At 33.8% G+C, this 20,532-nt stretch overlaps 1 protein-coding gene across 1 annotated transcript; it reads right to left on the reverse strand.

The window, feature by feature from the left end:
• Window positions 1-15,774: 15,774 nt before the first annotated feature.
• On the reverse strand, window positions 15,775-19,953 carry LOC131650936 (uncharacterized). Its single transcript, XM_058920634.1, has 5 exons — window positions 18,699-19,953; window positions 18,066-18,609; window positions 17,858-17,964; window positions 17,642-17,775; window positions 15,775-15,936 (listed from the first exon to the last, which is right to left on the reverse strand). Exons 1-5 carry the CDS (start codon window positions 19,951-19,953, stop codon window positions 15,775-15,777), a joined length of 2,202 nt encoding a protein of 733 aa, XP_058776617.1.
• Between the last annotated feature and the right edge of the window lie 579 nt (window positions 19,954-20,532).

Below are 20,532 nucleotides of genomic sequence, written 5' to 3' on the forward strand. Positions count from 1 at the left end.
AATTGCTCATATGTGGTTTCAAATACCTTTGTAAATTGAATTTTGTAATGATCCGTGTGTGGATGTATACAAAATGCTTGTTTATCTTTCGAAAGATGTTTTGAAAAGAACGTTAACTTCGTAATAATCCGTGTTTGGATGTATACAAAGTATTTTCTTTTTGGAAAGTTTTGTTTTGAAAAACAACAGTGTATGAGAATTTTGTTGGTTTTGATTTGAGCAAGCAAACTAGGAGGTCTACCTTGAGTTGTAAGGTCTTTATCCTATTTCCTTTAAAAATCTATCCTTTCACCGGATATAAACGCAAGGTTCGATTTTGTACTCAAAACAGTGGAATTTTGACTTTGATTTTGAAAAGAATGAGAAGGGATTACCTTAAAAGGTGCAAGTGTGATTGTGATTGTATTCAGATATTTTATCTTTGAAGTTAGTGATCTAACGGTTCAATTTTATCTTTGACATACACGCAGTTTATATTTGCTGGAAATTAAAATGCGGAAATGTAAAGTGCGGAAAGTAAATCTACGCTATTACATCGATTGTGCAGGAAATGTAAACTAGCCTATTTACATGAATTTGACATCCTATACATTTATCTAGGAATTGAAATTGCAAGAAAAATAAAAGGCATGTTTTTGGATTTTTTATGATTTGATTTTAATTATAATTAATGCATGATTAATTAAATTAAAATGAAGAAAAAAGATGAAAATAGATTTAAACCTAGAAATTAAGTTTAAAATATGTACAAAATATCTGTTAATTAATTTTAAAACAAAACTAATTTTTTTGGAATTTTTGGAATTGATTTGAAATTGATTTAAGCTAATTAAAACATAATTATACAAATAATTATACAAATAATTAAAACTTAAAGAGAAAAATTATCCTAAATATGTACAAAATTAGTTTATAATATATAAACAATATTTAACACAAAGAACAATTTTTTTTATGATTTTTTGATTGGTTAGAATAATTAAAAAGCCAATATATAAATATATACTAATTAATTATGCAAAATATTGAAATTTTGAAGAAAAATAAAATATTTTTATTTCAGAAAATAATATATTATTTTAGAATTCTAAAAATATTTTTTGTGTATTTTTTGGATTTTTAAAACTATTTTTAATTAATTTAACAAAGAAATTAAAATAAAAATAAGAGATAAAAGGATACTGATCAGATGTGGAAATTAAATGAGGGAGTATGATGCGCATGCGTGTTCTGAGGCGTTGGATGAGCTGTTAAGCAAGATCAGATGGTCCAGACTTTGAGGCACATGGTACACGTTACACCTGCAAAACACTTGATTAGAGATAAATTTAAAAAAACACGCGCGCGCTTCTGAACCAATGGGAGGAAGACACGTCTTCGTCTTCAACCTTCAGACAAGGCCTTTAACAACGCTTTTGTAAAAAAGCGCTATAGTAAGTGAACCCTAAATCTGCAAAATAACGAATAGGGGTAAACAAGCATAAAAATCAGGCGCGATGGTACCATTGGATTCGTCTTGTTCCACTGAATGTAACCCTGCCCTTAATTTGTTTTAATTTTGGCCCTAATGAAGAACCCTAATTTTGAGCTAAGAAAACCCTAAAATGGTATATGCTACAAACGGCCATTAAAATCCAATTGAAGCTCCAGAAACGACCAGAGCTTCAAACCAAACACAATTATGCATCTACATCTTGTTAAATATGCGTGTGTTATGAGATATAAGTTGGTTTTAGTTTGAACAAACCGTGGCCTATATAGCTCGATTCAATGAGGTTTAAGACTTGCAATTGATTGGAATAGCTTCAGTGAAGCTCAGAGATGATGTGTGAATGCTTAGTTTGTATTGAAATGGACTGAAATTAAAAACTCGAATTTGAATTTTCTTTGAATTTTTTCAAGTGATTACAAGTGTATATGAGCAAGGCTTTGTTTCTGATTCGTGTCTCTATGTTACTGAAGCATGCTAGCCTATTTATAAGCATTGAGTGCTTAGAATTGAAGCTAAGAAGCAACTAGTTGCCTTTGTGGAATTCTTGCATTTTTTATATTAAAAAAGCTTTGAATTATTGACCAAGTCCTCTTGTCTTCAATGCATCTGCCTTGCTCTTCAATTCTCTGCAGAAAGATGAAGATTCCTTGGGTGAGTCATGCTTGGAAGTTAAGCTACCATTTATCCATCCATTTTCCTTTTAATTTTAATCTTAAAATAAGATAAAATCAAGCAAAAAATGAATAAAAATGGTGTGGGCTTAGTCTTGGTCGTGGGAGGCCCATAATAACATGGCAAGGATGTTTGAATGCTGAAAACTTGGCCCCATTTGGAAAAAATACATTTTTGAGCAATGTTGATTTCATGCATTTTCCCAAAATTTAGCCAACTTCAACAAGGTGTAAATCCCTCAATTTTTGTCATATGAAGGAGATCTTGCACTTTTTGGAAACCTCAAAGAGTCCTCTAACCAATGCCTTTGGTCTCATGTCAAAATGATTTTTGAAGCTCCTTGTGTGTCCTTTTGAAAAAAGTGTCTTTTTGTTGACTTTGAAAATGACCTGTAATGTCTTTGATCATATTTTTCAAATGGTGAATCCAATGACCATGGGATCAATGGCATTTGAAAGATAATTGAATTTCCTTCAAAACAAGCTTTGGTTTGAATTTTTTGGATGAAGGATGAGAGAGTTATGATCAGTCAAAGTTGAGTTGACTTTTCAGGCAAAAACCCTAATTTTGAATCTTAGGGTTTTGTTGATTTTTGATCTTTCCTTGATGAATTATGATCATCCAATGATCAAATGATGAATCCTTTGACAAAATATGGACTTTGACAAAAAATTTCATTTTTGATTGTCTGTTGACTTTTTTGGTCAAACGGGTCGTCTGTTGACTGTTTGAGCTGCTGACGGTGCGTCTGAGTGAATTGAAGTTTGAAAATTTGTATGATGGTACTTTGAGATATATGGATGTGTATGAAATCCATTTGAGCTCTCAAAAACTTGTTGCTCCTGTAAAAACAAGAAAAACCCTGATTAGGGACTGTTTGTGTAGGAGACAGTTAAGCGTACCTGATTTTTGTGCAGTGTTGAGTCTCTGCTAATCGCGTGATATTCAGAAGACTTCTAGAACAAAGATCTTGGAATTTTGAATTGTGAAAGATTGATTTGATTGATGGTACAAAACACTGAGAATTATACTGCCAGCAGTTTGGCTGTCGACTGACTGTCCAGGTATTGATGTAGCAGTTAGAGTGAAAAAATCAACAGTCAAAGTTAATTTTCTTTTTTGTTGTTTTTGTTTTATGTGAAAAATGAAAGTTTATTTACATGACTTGTTAAAAACATAGACATAATAAATAACTAATATACTGTTACCAGTACAGTCTGAGTTTCCTGATTCTGCGCCTGCAAAAAGATTTAACTCTGTACCAATTGTGTCAGTACTATTTATTTGTAAATAAATAAAATAGCATGTGTGAAGTAATAAACAGTATTTGGCGTTTGCGTAAGAATAAATTCAACTGCAGGCCAAATTACTGTATAAGAAAAATTCTAAAAACTAAGTGTTTCGTATGTTAGGATATTTGTTGAAATAATCCATGATTATATGAGACTTTTAATTTTCAGATTGGAGTTTTCTTGAAAAAAGATGTGGGCAAATTTTGGGGTATAACAGATATTCTTCAGAATGAACTTAAACCTATCTTCAGCAAGGGGTTTTGTAAAGATATCAGCCCATTGATGGTCTGTATCCACAAAGTTTAAAGATAGAACACCCTTCTGAACATAGTCCCTAATGAAATGATGTTTAATCTCAATATGTTTAGCTTTGGAATGTAAGATTGGATTCTTAGATAAACAGATAGCAGAAATATTATCACAGAAGATAGGAATGTTACTCTCATATATTTGATAATCTTCTAGCTGACTCTTCATCTAGAGCATCTGTGTACTACATCCAGCAGCAACAACATATTCTGCTTCTGTTGTAGAAAGGGCAATTGTAGCTTGCTTCTTGCTGTACCAGGAGATCAGATGACTTCCAAGAAATTGAAAACTTCCAGAAGTACTCTTTTTTCAATTCTATCTCCACCGTAATCAGCATCACAAAATGCTACTAAGTTGTATTCTTTAGATTTTCTGTAGACTAAACCAACATTAGTAGTACCTTTCAGATACCTCAGGATTCTCTTAACAGCTGTTAAGTGAGATTCTCTAGGATCTGATTGGAATCTTGCACACAGACACACACTGAATAAAATATCAGGTCTAGAAGCAGTAAGATATAGAAGAGATCCAATCATACCTCTGTAGAGCTTCTGATCTACCTACTTACTTACCTCATCCTTACCTAAGATACACGTTGGATGCATAAGAGTCTTTGCTTCTTTGCTTTCATAAAGATTAAACTTCTTCAGAAATTCTTTCACATACTTGGTTCGATGAACATACGTTCCATCAGAAGTTTGGTTGATTTGAATCCCAAGAAAATACTTGAGTTCTCCCATCATGCTCATTTCAAATTCAGCCTGCATAGACTTAGCAAACTCCTTTCCAAGTGTAGCATTAGATGTTCCAAAGATAATATCATCAACATAAATTTGGAAAATTAAAATATCCTTTTTAAAGGTTTTACAAAAGAGAGTAGTATCCACTTTTCCTCTAGTGAAACAATTATCCAAAAGGAAAGAACTTAATCTTTCATACCAAGCTCTAGGAGCTTGCTTCAATCCGTATAATGACTTCTTTAGTTTAAAAACATGTTTTGGAGACTTAGAGTCTTCAAAACCAGGAGGTTGGTGGACATAGACTTCCTCATCTATATAACCATTTAAGAAGGCACTCTTAACATCCATCTGATATAGAGTGATGTTATGTTGAGTGGCAAAAGAAATCAATAAGCGAATAGATTATAACCTGGCCATTGGTGCAAAGGTTTCTGTATAGTCTATACCTTCTTGCTGACTATATCCCTGAGCAACCAGTCTGGCTTTGTTTCTTACAACTTCTCCTTTTTCGCTTATCTTGTTTCTGAAGACCCACTTTGTACCAATGATGTTAAATCCTTTTGGTTTAGGAACAAGATCCCACACATCATTCCTTGTAAACTGATTTAGTTCTTCTTGCATGGCAATTATCCAGTCTGCATCTTCTAGAGCTTGATCAACAGAAGTTGGCTCGATCAGAGAAATAAGACCTAATTGACATTCTGCATTGTTCTTAAGGAATGCTCTTGTTCTGATAGGATCATCTTTCTTTCCAAGAATGACATCTTTTGAGTGAGCAGAGTTGAGTCTAGAAGATCTTCTGACAGTTGGCTCTTCAGAAATTCTGAGATTCTCTAAAGAAGGAGCAACTTGATCTTTTGATACTTTGCTTCTGGGTTCTTCAACTTCTCATACTTTGCTTCTTGGTTCTTCAGCTTCTGAAATTGAGATATCTATATCTGCAAAATTCTCAAACTGCTTTGGCTTTTCAAGACCAAGCTTATCATCAAATCTGATATTGATTGATTCTTCAACAATCAATGTTTCAGTATTGTATACTCTATAGCCTTTAGAGCGTTCAGAATATCCAAGAAGGAAACACTTCTGTGCCTTAGAATCAAACTTACTCAGATGATCTTTAGTATTCAGAATAAAACAAACACATCAAAAAGGATGAAAATATGAAATGTTGGGCTTTCTGTTCTTCCACAATTCATAAGGAGTCTTATTAAGAATAGGTCTAATAGAGATTCTATTTTGAATATAACATGCAGTGTTTATTGCTTCTGCCTAGAAATGCTTAGCCATATTGGTTTCGTTGATCATGGTTCTGGCCATTTCTTGTAGAGTCCTGTTCTTTCGCTCTAAAACTCCATTTTGCTGTGGAGTTCTAGGACAAGAGAAATCATGGGCAATACCATTTTCTTTGAAGTAAACCTCAAATAATCTGTTCTCAAATTCGCCACCATGATCACTTCTGACCTTTATGATTTTACACTCTTTCTCAGATTGGAACTGAGTGCAGAATTCAAAGAACACTGAATGAGACTCATCCTTATGTTTCAAGAACTTTACCCATGTCCATCGACTATAATCATCTACGATGATTAATCCATGTTTCTTCCCTCTGACAGATGCTGTTTTGACTAGGCCAAACAGATCAATATGCAGAAGTTCTAGCGGCCTAGAGGAAGAAACAACATTCTTAGACTTGAATGCAGGTTTGGAAAACTTCCCTTTCTGACATGCTTCGCAAAGAGCATCTGATTTGTATTTCAGATTAGGGAGTCCTCTGACCAGATTTGGTTTGTTAATCTAAGAGATCTTTCTCAAACTAGCATGGCCTAATCTTCTGTGCCAGACCCATTGCTCTTCGCTAACAGACATAAGACAAGTTACCTTCTGATTCTTAAGATCTTGAAGATCAATCTTGTAAATGTTGTTCTTTCTCTTGCCTGTAAATAGGATTGAGCCATCCTTCTGATTTACAGCCTTACAAGACTTTTGCTCAAAGATTATGTCATAACCATTGTCACTTAATTGACTTATGGACAACAAGTTATGAGCTAATCCATCTACCAGAAGAACATTAGTTATAGAAGGAGAGTCACCAGTACTTATGGTTCCTGAGCCAATTATCTTCCCCTTCTGATCTCCTCCAAACTTAACTTCTCCAGCAGATTTAAGCACCAGGTCTTGGAACATAGACCTTCTTCCCGTCATGTGTCGAGAGCACCCAGAGTCCAGGTACTATGACATGCTTTCCTTTGTCTTCTTTGCAGCCAAGGATATCAGCAACGGGAATAATCTTTTCCTTAGGTACCCACATTTTCTTGGGTCCTTTATTGTTAGTTCTCCTCAAGTTATGATTGAACTTGGGTTTAGCATGATAAACAACAGGAGGTACAACATGATAATTCTCATTCTGAGTTATATGATATTTCCTAGGTTGTGTCACATGCTTCTTAGTGTGTGTAATGTGAAAGCTTTTAGCATGTGATGTGAGCCTAATATCATGGGAGTGGCCATACTTGAACTTATCATACAAGGGCTTGTATGTGATTTTCATATCATCTACAGTTTCAAGTTTGTATGGGGTTTCACCCTCATAGCCAATGCCAACTCTCTTGTTTCCACTAACAGCATATATCATAGAGGCAAGTTGACTCCTTCCAATACCTCTAGATAAGAATTTTCTAAAGCTCAAGTCATATTGTTTAAGAATATTGTTCAAACTAGGAGTAGACTTTTCTGAGTCAGAAGGAGATCCAACATCTTTGGATAATTTTAAGACTTTTCCTTCAGTTCAGAATTTTCTACTTCCAGCTTCTTAGTTTCAGATTCAAATAGCTTTTTTAGCTTTTTGTATTTGATACTAAGATGAGCCTTGAGTTCCAGAAGTTCTGTTAAAATGGAAACTAACTCTTCTCTAGATAATTCAAAAAATACCTCTTCAGAATCTGAGTCTGATGTAGATTCTGATCCATCATCAACTATGGCCATCAGTGCAATGTTTGCCTGCTCGCCTTCAGAGTCTGATTCTGATTCTGATGAATCTGAATCATCCCAAGTTGCCATAAGACCTTTCTTCTTATGAAACTTCTTCTTGGGCTTCTCCTTCTGAAGCTTTGGACATTCACTCTTGTAATGTCCTGGCTCATTGCATTCAAAGCACGTGACCTTCTTCTTGTCATATCTTCTGCTTCCAGAAGATTCTCCTTTTTTAAGCTTCTTAGAACTTCTGAAGTTCTTGAGCTTCCTTTGTTTTCTCTTCCAGAGTTGGTTTACCCTTCTGGAGATCATGGACAGTTCATCTTCTTCTTCTTTTGATTCTGATTCTTCAGAATCTTCTTCTTCAGCCTGAAATGCGTTAGTACATTTTTTATAATTAGATTTTAACACAATAGACTTACCTTTCTTCTGAGGTTCATTAGCATCTAGCTCAATTTCATGACTCCTCAGAGCACTGATCAACTCTTCAAGAGAGACTTCATTCAGGTTCTTGGCAATTTTGAAGGCAGTCACCATCGGACCCCGTCTTCTTGGCAAGCTTCTGATGATCTTCTTGACGTGATCAACCTTTGTGTTTCCCTTGTCAAGAACTCTTAATCCAGTAGTTAGAGTTTGAAATCTTGAGAACATTGTTTCAATGTTTTCATCATCCTCCATCTTGAAGGCTTCATATTTCTGGATTAAAGCAAGAGCTTTAGTCTCCTTGACTTGGGCATTTCCTTCATGAGTCATTTTCAATGATTCATATATGTCACGGGCAGTTTCCCTGTTAGATATCTTCTCATATTCAGCGTGAGAGATAACATTCAGCAAAACAGTCCTTGACTTGTGATGATTTTTGAATTGCTTCTTTTGATCATCACTCATTTATTGTCTTGTCAGCTTTACTCCACTAGCTTTCACAGGATGTTTGTAACCATCCACCAGAAGATCCCATAAGTCACCATGTAATCTAAGAAAGTAACTTTCGAGTTTATCTTTCCAATATTCAAAGTTTTCACCATCGAATACTGGTGTTCTAGTGTAGCCATTGTTACCATTTCCATTGTATTGCTCAGCAGAGCCAGATGTAAATGTAGGTGTTGGAGTATCACCCATCTTGACTTAGTGTTTTTCTCTTCCTGAATCTTTTCTAACACGGTTAAGTGCTTGCACCTTAGAACCGGCGCTCAGATGCCAATTGAAGGATAGAAAAACACTTAGAAAGGGGGGGGGGGGGTTTGAGTAAGTGTGACTTTAAAAACTCTTAAGATAAAAACAATTGCACAATGATTTTTATCCTGGTTCGTTGTTAACGAAACTACTCCAGTCCACCCCCTTAGAGTGATTTACCTCACCTGAGGATTCAATCCACTAATCAACCTTGATTACAATGGTTTTCCACTTAGATACCCTCTAAGTCTTCCAGAGTATTCTGATCACACCTTGATCACTCTAGGAACCTTTTACAAATAAATGTAAAACAAATTCTTACAAGAGTATTGAAATGCTTCTTAATAAGCTATAATCACAACTGTGATATTTCTCTTAAGTTCTAAGCTTAAATCTCACTAAGATATTACAAATGAAGTGAGGTTGAAGATGAAGTTTGAGAGCTTTTGAATTTGACAGCGTTTCTGTATTTTTGCGCAAGAGTTGTGTATACAGCTTCTCATCAGAACTTCTATTTATAGGCGTTATGAGAAGATGACCGTTGGGAGCATTTAATGCGTTGCGTGATCCGTACAACATTGCATTTAATGTTTCACTCTTTTGTCAACTACCTCGAGCCTTGCTTTTCCCGCTTTAACTGACTTTGCCTTTAATAGCTTCTAACGTTCCTTTTGTCAGTCAACGTAGCCTGTCATCTTGTACTTGCTTTTGATCTAATGTTTGTAGATACAACGTTTGAATTAATCAGAGTCATTCAGCTTGGTGAAAGCATCTTCTTGTCTTCTGACTTTGAAGTGCTTCTAGCGTGATACCATAAGAACTTCAGTGCTTCTGCTTCTGAACTCAAGTTCTTCTGATGCTTCATAGATCATGTTCTGATTCTGCTTGACCATCTTCTGATGTCTTGCGAGACCATGTTCTGATGTTGCATACTTGAACCTTCTAAGTCAGTGCTTCTTGCGCTGAATTGTGCATGCTCTTTATATATTTCCTGAAATGTAAAATGCATAGGATTAGAGTACCACATTGTCTTATACAAAATTCATATATAATGTTATCATCAAAACTAAGAATATTGATCAGAACAATTCTTGTTCTAACACAATTATCTTTGCGTTTATATAGTATATCTGATCCTACCAATAGCAGTTTGGAATAGACGAGAGTAGATTCCAGGATGCTTCCGATACACAAAGTTTTTCAAAAACAACGCAAGAAATTCTGTTTATCTATTCACCCCTTCTAGATCACTAGCCTATCGTCTAAAAAGACACACCTTAAATATCCTCATCCTTCGTAAATCAAGTCGCCATCCTTTTTTTTGTCCAAAATTGGTCCGGAGATGCATCTCTGAATTTTTTTGGGGTGAATTCGGAGATGCATCTTCAAAAACATTCATGAACGTATTTACTAAGAACTTTTCATTGAGCTGGTTTATCATTTAACCTTCAGTGAAAGTGAAGCAAAAAATTGAATATATCACCACATTGCATGATCATCTCTCCCCACTCCATACCTCTTCCATAACCCAAAACCCTTAAAAAATATTTAATTTTCAATCAACTTTTTGACTCCAAATCACCATTCTTGTGTTTTATCACATCAAAAGAAGCTGCAATTTAAGGTAAAGTTCATTCATTTCGTATCTTATTGCTTGCATTTGGAAAGATTTTGCGATTCGAATTCAGTCGAGTGAAAGCTTCGAAGAAGGTGGTTTTGTAGAAGAAGTAACAGTAACTTGAGGATCGTTTGGAAATCTTGGATCATGATAATTCGCAATTGGATTCAGCCGAGTGAAAGCTTTGAAGAATGATGGTTCAGTCAAAGAAGTATTGGTAACCGGAGGATCAATTGGTATTATTGGTTCACTTGATCGAGCTCAAGATCAAGGGAAGAGAAAGAGTTAGAGTTAACATCAAGCATTGAGTTTTAGGGTTATATTGCTACTTTTTTCTTGTAAACAAAATTTGCAAAGTAGGATTGATATTTCAATTCCATTTGGAATTGGGGCATACGTAGCCATAGCGAGGACGATTGGTGAACTTCTTAAACAAATCCTTGTGTCCTTTCTCTCTCTCTCTCTCATTTACTTTCAATTGCAAATTGTTAAATTCGTTGATTGTGCAATCGACACGTTTAGATAAACTTTTTGTAATTTTAAAACTTTTTTGTTGTGTTTAGAATCCATAAGATTGTAATTGGTTTTTGAAATTAACAAAACAATAAGAAAAATCCAACCAACATCGATTGCACACCAAGTGTTTGATAAATTGCTTCTTTGTGTTTGTTACTTTATATTTGATTGGAAACACATTACTATTGTGATTACATTCAAACGTATCATTTGTGGAAATATATTGTCTTTGTAACTTATCATTATCATTCTATATAACATTGATTTAACGCATATCCAAGCTTTTCGATAACGGTTCGGATTAGAGGATAACCGATCCGGGTGTTTTCCGCTTGCCATAGTTAACAAAAGTTTTAAAACCAGATTTTTACAAGCTTATTTTTAACTTGGAATCTATTCACCACTCTAGATAATTGGCCTTCATCTAACATAAGGTGTCTTGCTCAACTCCAGTCTGAAGTTCAGATGGAGGTTTAACTTCAGATTGAGACTGAACAAGATTTGGTTGAGGTTCAGGTTCAATTTGGGTTTGCGGTTCTAGTAAAGATTGGTCTTTGGTTACTTGTTCAGTTACATGTTAAATTAGAACTTCAGTTTAAACAAGGTTTGTTGGGTCTGGTTCAACATAGCTAATTTGGGCATTTTGATGGGTGTTATTGTAACGCCCGGTTATTTAATTAGTTATTTTTATAGTGTGTTTGCGAAATATTTGATAAAATTACGAGTTATTTAGGATTATGCTATTTTGTTAGAAGTTAATTAATTATTAATAATAATATAATTTGAATATAAACAAATGGACCTTTTATGGTGTTAGTAGTAGTATTAGTGGGGGGTGTGAGGTTAAGCCCATTAGTAGAATTAGAAATTAGTGGGAATAATAAGATAAGAAAAAATTAGGAGAAAGATTAGAATTGGGAAGTTTGGAAGAATGTAGAAAGAGAGAAGAGCAAAGAGCTAGGAAATCCTATTGGAAGTTTAGAGCAACCTTCAATCCAAGGTAAGGGTGGGGTTCTTACTCTATAATGGTTTGTATGATGATGGGTATGGTAGAGATTAAATTCCATAATTTTTTATCCATGTTTGTGTGAATGATTGAATTTTTGAATGTGTTTATGATGTTATGATTTATGTGAAATTGGTGGAATTGGTGTGTGGATATGAATGATTGCATAATGCTGTTGTTAGACTTGAAAAATTATGACCTATAATGATTTTCTGGTGTGTAAAAGATGGGTTTTTGGGAGAAAAAGATTGTAGCAGAAAAATTATAGAATTTTGGCTCTGCAACAGTGAAGTAACCTGTTACATGGTTTGTGTAACACCCTTCTAAACCCCGCGAAAAATATAACATAAATTAGAGTAAGATATCATGCATATTAATTCAAGGGTGTCACACATAATTCAAAAACCATAAATACCTGTCATGCTCAATAACACTTTGAATATAATTCATGTTTCCATAACTCAACACATGCACTTTCGCAGCGGATACATATTCGATCAGAAAAAACACATTATTGTCTCATATTAATTTCACTTTATTAAAACTTAGGCATAATGGCCAAAGTTCACATAATTTTATTAAAATAACACAATAGAAAGGAATACAAGGTATCCTTCAAAAACATGAATTAACAACGTTCCCCAATGTTACATAATCAGAGCACGACTCAAAACCCAAAAAATACTAAACAAATAGATAAAGGAATAGTTATCTTACTATTCTTGGAATCAAGCACCACTATCTTGAGTACCTGAACATGTCATATAAAAAATCATTCCAACAGAAGGGTGAGAATTCACATAATTATAGAAATATATAATAATAAAAAATGCGCAATAAACATACATCAAATGAATTCATCACACTTCACATAATCATGTATTCAAGTATTCCATTTATACAACATTACTCAACCAATCATGATTCAAATAATAATTGCAAAATTAACACAAATCTAACATTCACAACAATACTACATTTAACACACCAATCCATCAATTCACATCGATACACATGACTCCAATGCAACTCGAAACTATATAAATGCATGTGGTACCATTAGATTCATAAGAGCCCTCCAAATAATTCCCGTCGGAATTCGGGTACATCGCTCACACCCCACTTGGGCACACGACCATCCACTCTACGTTGCTCACACCCCACATGGGCACACGATGATATGATTCTCATTAGAATCCGGATATACCGCTCAAGAGTCAAGACCCACATGGGCACACGATAATTCCAAACTTGCACAAAATGTATGCATGACTTATGTATAATCATGCAATAATCATACTATATGCAATTAAGACCAACTCCAAATTTTAATCATACAAGCATATATCACATAATCCATCACATTTGAATTATCTCACCATTTCACATACATACACCAACAATCATATGCAATTAAGACCATCTCCAAATCTTAATCATACAAGCATATCACAAAAATCCATCACATAAGAATTATCTCACCACTTGCACAAAGATACATGTATCATGTTATCATCACCAACAATGCATTAACATAGCATTAACTATATCAACATATCACAAATAACATATAGCATACAAAGCCAAACCATGTTATTCACATCCAACACCCATTCTCAAACTAAACAACACAATTACAAGTCACTTATCTAATCACATTATTATCAAATAATTTACTAACAATAAAATTTTTATTGAAAATATTATGGCATTATCTTCCTAACATTTCGAACGGGGACTCAAACACAGCTACAGTTCAAAAGATATGAATTGTTACAGTTTCAAAGAAAATGCAAACACTGACATCATGCACTGACACCACAAAACCTCATTATAAACCAAAATGAATTTATTTCCAGAACATGTAACCATTTTTACAAGAAACTAAATTCTATTAGGTTTCTCTAGGTTTGAACGGTGAGTTAAACGGACACCCGAAATTCAAGTTATGAATTTTTGAAGTTTCTCCAAAAACCAGAAAAATTCCTGCGGACAGCTCTTGGGTTCATACTAGTTCTCACTAAAATCCAACCAGTTCAATAAATTTCATGAAATTAACACATATTTATTCATACCTAACATATAGTAATGATTTGGAACAATAAAACATGAATTCTAACACATTGATTTTGACCCCAAATCTCAAACCCTAACATATCAAATCTCATGAAATTTGAACATACAACCTACTCATACTTACTACCCATTGCATATAATCATATAATCCCATAATAAAATGAAGACCCACCCTTACCTTAGTTCAAAATCTTCAATATAGGATTGACTACTTCTCCCTTTCTCTTCTCTTCTCTTTCTACTCTTCTCTCTTCTTTTCCTCTTTTCTTCTATTTCTCACTATCTTTCTATTTTCCTTATTTTGTGAAAACCTTACTATCTCTTTAGTTTTATAATGAGATTAAAAAATACACCTCCCTCATTTGACATACTAAACCAACATTAGGCCCAAATTATTATTTTCTCATTTTCTCTCTTACTAACCCAAAAAACAAATATCACAATTATGCCAAAAAACATATATTTAATCAATTATCATACCAAATAATAATTAATAAAATAAACAAATAGAAAATTAATTAATAAAATAATAAAAACTAAAAACGGGATGTCAATGTTTGAGGTAACCGGTTACCTCACTGAAAATTTGGGAATTTGGCCTCTGGAACTCTAGTAATCGGTTACTTGGTTTGAGGTAACCGGTTACCTGGGGCAATTTTTATGAAATAGTGACAACGTAGGTGAAGTAACCGGTTACCAGACTTGAAGTAACCGGTTACCCTATAGCTGACAACACTTTTGTAAAACTTTAAAAATTCGTAACTTTTGACTCGGGTGTCCGTTTGACGCGCCGTTCTTCCAAAAAGCTAAAATTATTTCCTATCCAATAAAATTAAATTTAAAACCTTTTGAAAAATATTTCTGAAACTTGTGTTTTCCGATATTTTGTGATGATGCGAAGTATGAACGTTGGTGTATGATGATGTTACTAAAACAATATAATTATAGATTGCAGATTATTACGATGATGATGTTCTTGCTACCAATAATTATTGGCGATTGAGATGGAGGTTATTCCTCGTTGATGTACTTGTTTAACATTGATGATTGCCGTTTTTGAACCAAGTTATTTTGTTGGTTTATTTGAATCATGAATATTTTCATATGCTTAATAAAAGATGTTTTGAAGACTATTTAGTTGTTATCAGTACATCCTAATTCTGGAAGTGTTATGTATCTGTTATTGTCATGAGCAATTGTTTGTATTACGAAGAAAATGTGACATCCTGATTTTGATGAATTGTTTTGAATGGTTATTTTTATACTCTGATTTTTATTATTATTCAATGGGGGTAAATTGGGGTGTTACAGTTATAGGTTCAGTTTCAGAAGCAAAAGTTTGAAGAGGTACAACCGCAATAGGTCTAAGTTTAGAGATATCAAACTCAGAGATTGCGTTTGAGCTTGATCTTGATTTAGAACAGGAAACCTCTACAGGGGGTTCAAACATGATGTTTAAGGGTTATGGTTGGTCAGAATCAGAAAGACATGCTAGCTGGTTTTGTTCATTAGGTAACTCACCAGCTGGGTGACTTGTCAGTTCTTATAAGAAAAACGATCTAGGGAAAATTTCTTGTATAGAAAAGTCCTTAAGCATTTGACCAATGTTTTGATAACGTGATGCACCAGTTTCTGATTCTGAGGTTGGTTTGGAAGAGGACATGACAGGAGATTGAGGTTGCATTAGAGTTGGTAATTTGGTCAAGAGAGGTAAAATGGAAGAATTTAAGGTATTACCAGAGATATAATTCAGAGGATTACTTGTGTGCATAATATCTGCAGTATCTAATGAACCTTGATCTTCTTCCACAATATTTTCAAGATCATGAATAGAAAATTCTTCTAGCACAGGAGAAACTTCAACTTCAAAAACATCCTCAGCCTCTTTTAACATGGCTTCTGCATCAAATTTAACTTTCACTTACTTCAGAAATGGAAGATTTTTCCATAGCCTGTTCAATATCCTCTATTGAGAGATTCTGAGCTTCTTCTTCAATAACCTTGGTCCTCTTGACCAGAGGTTGTTCATCATCATCTTCTTCTAATGGAAACACCGTCTTTCTAAGCTTCTTCTTCAGAGACACAACCAAATAAAAAGAGGTTATCTTTTGAGGAGTTTTTCTTGTGGCTCCACTTCTTGAACCTCATGAACCTCTTTCAAGGTTTCATAAATAGCCTGCTTCCTTGAATGCTTGTACACACTTCCTTCTGGAGCATCATGAATGCCATTCAAGGTCAGAATGACTCTAGTTTCTTTTCTGACCATTTTGATGAACTCCTGAATAACTTCAGGATTTATCTTGGAGATGTAGGGAAATCACCAATTAAGGTAGTTTTTTCATTTTGATTCTTTGCCCAATTACAGGTAGTACCACACATTTCCTTGGAATTATCTTCATATTCCCTAGCACATCAACTGTAAGAAGATTGCCATATGTTACTTCCAAATATTTTGAAGCACCATAAGCCATCAGAGTCTCAATCAACCTACTCCGATGAAATAACTTAGAGTGGGCTGTGCATAGAGGATTCCAATCCACTAATTTTGTTCTAATGTCGTTCTATTCAATCATCCAAGCCACCTTGTCGATTTTGTTCTTCTTCCTTTCCATGATTACACACATTTAAGGAAAGCTTCAACTCAATCTTTCTATTTTTGATATTACATGCATAGTGAGAAAAATACTTAAACACCTCAATGAAATGTATAGAGATGACACATTTACAAACGAGTTTTAGATTTATTGCAGTTCTAGTATATTATATTTATACTACTTGATCTTAAGACAAACTTCACAAAAAACCTTGATTATTTTCCTGTTCAAAATATGACCTTGGTATATCTAATTTTTCTTCAATAGATTGATTACTGGTCTTTTACTAGCACCAAGTTGTTGCATATCTATCAATGGATTATATTTTTTGGACAAAAATAATGTGTTTTAAAACAATAAAATAGTCTTTGTAAATAAAATTTGTTTGTGTACAAAATGTTATCTTTTTAAAATTATAAGTTAGCACCCTCTTTTATTATCTTCTTTCCTTTATATTTATGACTCATATTTTCGTTAGCCTCTTTGGTAATGACTAAAAGTTTTGTAAATTATGTAGTAAATCAAATTATCAAAAAAAATTTAAAAAGTTTGGTGGCGAGCCGCCAACCCACCAACTCGTTAGTAAATGGGGAATACTTAATTTTAAGCTTAAAAGCCTAAGTTAGTCCACCTCGATGTCTCCAGTTTTAGACGGGCTTAAACGGGACAAGCCCCCGCTTTGCCACCCCTAGCTGTTACTGTTGTCAATTGCAAAATCGCCACTGTTAAATGTTGTTTTAACATCCTTTAAAGTGTTGTTAAATGCTATTTTGATATGCTGTCATATATATATATATATATATATATATATATATATATATATATATATATATATATATATATATATATATATATATATATATATATATATATATATATATATATATATATATATATATATATATATATATATATATATATATATATATATATATATATATATATACAGGGGCGGAGCCAGGATCAAAATCCAGGGGATTCCCATAACGAAAATAAAATATACAAAAAGTATGAAAAAAATCAATGACATAAAATATGATAATATTACTTAATAAAAATGTATTAGTATTTCAATTACAACTCAAAAATAGAAAACATGCTAGTCTAATCGTAAATGCATTCTTCTCTTGTTCATTCCTTGGAAACGTTTGATGATATCCATATCATCGATTGTATTAAACACCTCTTTCTCCACAAATGCCACTAAGCAATCATTTAGCCATGGATTAGCCATTCTACTTCTCAACTCATTCTTAACATATTTCATCCCCGAGAATACTCGCTCAACACTTGCAGTGGCCACAGGTAATGACAAAGCTAGTTTGACAAGTGTGTACACAAACCTAAATGTCTTATGCTTCTTTTGTTCGAACAAGAGTTCTACAAAGTTCCGAGATGCCAGTCAAATTGGAAAAGTGATCGTCCATCTTGACACTCTCAATATAAGTCTCCAATTCACTAGACAATTCCTTATCAGTAAGATCCTCAAAGTCATTTGGGTACAATCTGGCCAATCTCACAAGTGATTTAACATCAAATGATTCAAATGAATAACAAGGACTAAGCAAGCAACACAATTGATCAACTCAATATTTTCAGGTGTAAACCGATCATTCAACTCTTTCAATACCACATCTATAACATGTAAGAAGCAATCATTCTTGAAATAATGAAAATTTGTAACAAAAGGAGCAAGTCGTTTGGATTTCTTATCTTTTACATACCGGGACTCCATGTCAGGCACATCAATTTCAACATTTCCACAAGAAGCCACAACTTGCTCATAAAGTGTTTCCCATCCATCATCTCTAAATTCTTGCAACTTTTTCTTGCATATTTGGACAAGTTCCATGGCATGCACAATATCTTGATCCCCATTTTGCAATGATTGTGACAAATTATTTGTCAAAGATAAAATCTCAACCATTAAGTGCAACATAAACACAAAACTAAAAGTTTGCATAACAAGTAACAAACTTTTTGGTTCACCCTTACAATGACTATCACTTTTCAAATCTTCGAACACTTCAATAATAGGAGTAAACAAATCAACCAACCTATTAAGAGTTCGAAAGTGAGATCCCCAACGTGTATCACCCGCTCTTGCAATGGACAACTCTTGATTTAAACCAGTACCAGTTTCCACCAATTCTTTTTCAATTAGATTTGCAAAATGAGCAACTTGTTTATTCCGAAGTAGAGCTTGTCTTTTGTTAGATGATCGTAAGAAGTGACAATACGAGACACTTCACAAAAAAACCAATCAACATCTTCATGCTTTCTCGCCATTGAAACAAGAGCCAATTGAAGTTGGTGAGCAAAACAATGAACATAATAGGCTTGCGGATTTTGCCTTTGAATCAAAGTCTTCAAACCTCCAAATTGACCACGCATATTACTTGCTCCATCATACCCTTGACCTCGAATTTTAGATATACACAACCCAAACCCCGACAACAAACATTCAAGAGCCCTTTTAAGCGATATCGCACTTGTATCTTCAACATGAACAATGCCGATAAATCTTTCTACAACAAACCCTCTAACATCAACAAACCGCACTATAACAACCATTTGTTCTTTACCAGAGCAATCACCAGATTCATCAACAAGAACACAAAAGAATCCATCTCCAATTTCTCCAACTATCTTCTTAATAGTTTCAACCGCACATGCATTTGCAAGTTCTTTTTGAATAATAGGAGAAGTCATCTTACAATTTCCCCCACCACTTGTTATTGCTGCAGCTATTTTCTCACTATTTCTTCCTAAGGCTTCTACAAATTCTAGGAAATGACCCTTATAAATAGAATTTTCACCCTCATTATGTGCCCTAAATGCCAATCCACCTCTAACAAGATATTTGACAGCCTCAAGTGATGCTTTTAAACAAACAAGATAATCTACTTCTTCTTTTGAGCTATATTTTGCATACGAAAACTCAATACTCTGCTTTTTCTTCATAAGATCCTCACATGCTTTCACACACTTTTTATGATGACTATTTGGTTTCTCACCAACATGTTTATCCAACTTATGCTTTAGATTCCAACCTTTAAAACCAGTCACCACAAATGCAGAATTACTAGTACCATTGTAACACACATAACAAGGCAAACAAAAAACAACATCTTTTTCTACACTATATTCCAACCAGTCATACTCTTCATGCCAACTATATTGAAAAGAACGTTCCCTTCCCCCAATATTTGTGGATTCATATTCAGTTAATTTAATTTTACATGGCCCATTCACAAGGTAAGCTCTTCTTACCTCATCTTGATCATTTGGATGATACTCAAGAATTTGACTTCTTTTTCCAGGATCCGTCTCCAAATAAGCACCTTTTTTAAACACCTTATAGGAAGAATGAGGTTCTAGTTGTACGTCATTTGAAGAGGGGACCGGAGAAGGTTCTTCGGGATGCCCATTTGAAGGAGCAAGCTTCTTTGGCTCTGGAAATCTCGGTTCGGGTGTAAAGTATTTGAGCAACATTCTACAATCACAATCAAAATCCAATTAATTTTACAATACAAAATTTCAAATCAAAATTATAATTAGAAGTTACAAGGTTTGGACTTTGGATTCAATAAATTCCCATAGGAGATAAAAAGAATATAAAATGGAAGTTATTATCAACATAATAGAGAAACTTGAAAAGCTTGTTATTTACATAATAGAGAATCAAGTAGCATTATGGAAGTTGTTATTTACCTAAGCTAAATTGAAAATTTGAAAAAAAAAAAAGAAAAGAACTTACTGTGTGAAAGAGAAAGCTGTGCGGCTGGTGTTAGGAAGTAAGAAGTGAGCTTGGTGTTGCTTTTACTAAACCTAATTCTAATCTAAAAAAAGGGTTAAAAGGGAGGGTAAATGGGTAAAATAATTTAAAAATGGAGGGTATTCCAGAGAATACCCTAAACCCCTCTACATCCGCCCCAATATATATATATATATATATATATATATATATATATATATATATATATATATATATATATATATATATATATAAAATGTAAACATGCTATAAAATATTGTTTTAATATGTAGTAACATGGTGTATTATTTCTCCTT

The sequence above is a fragment of the Vicia villosa genome, linkage group LG2 (assembly GCF_029867415.1).
Source record: "Vicia villosa cultivar HV-30 ecotype Madison, WI linkage group LG2, Vvil1.0, whole genome shotgun sequence".
Classification (NCBI taxonomy): Eukaryota; Viridiplantae; Streptophyta; class Magnoliopsida; order Fabales; family Fabaceae; genus Vicia; species Vicia villosa.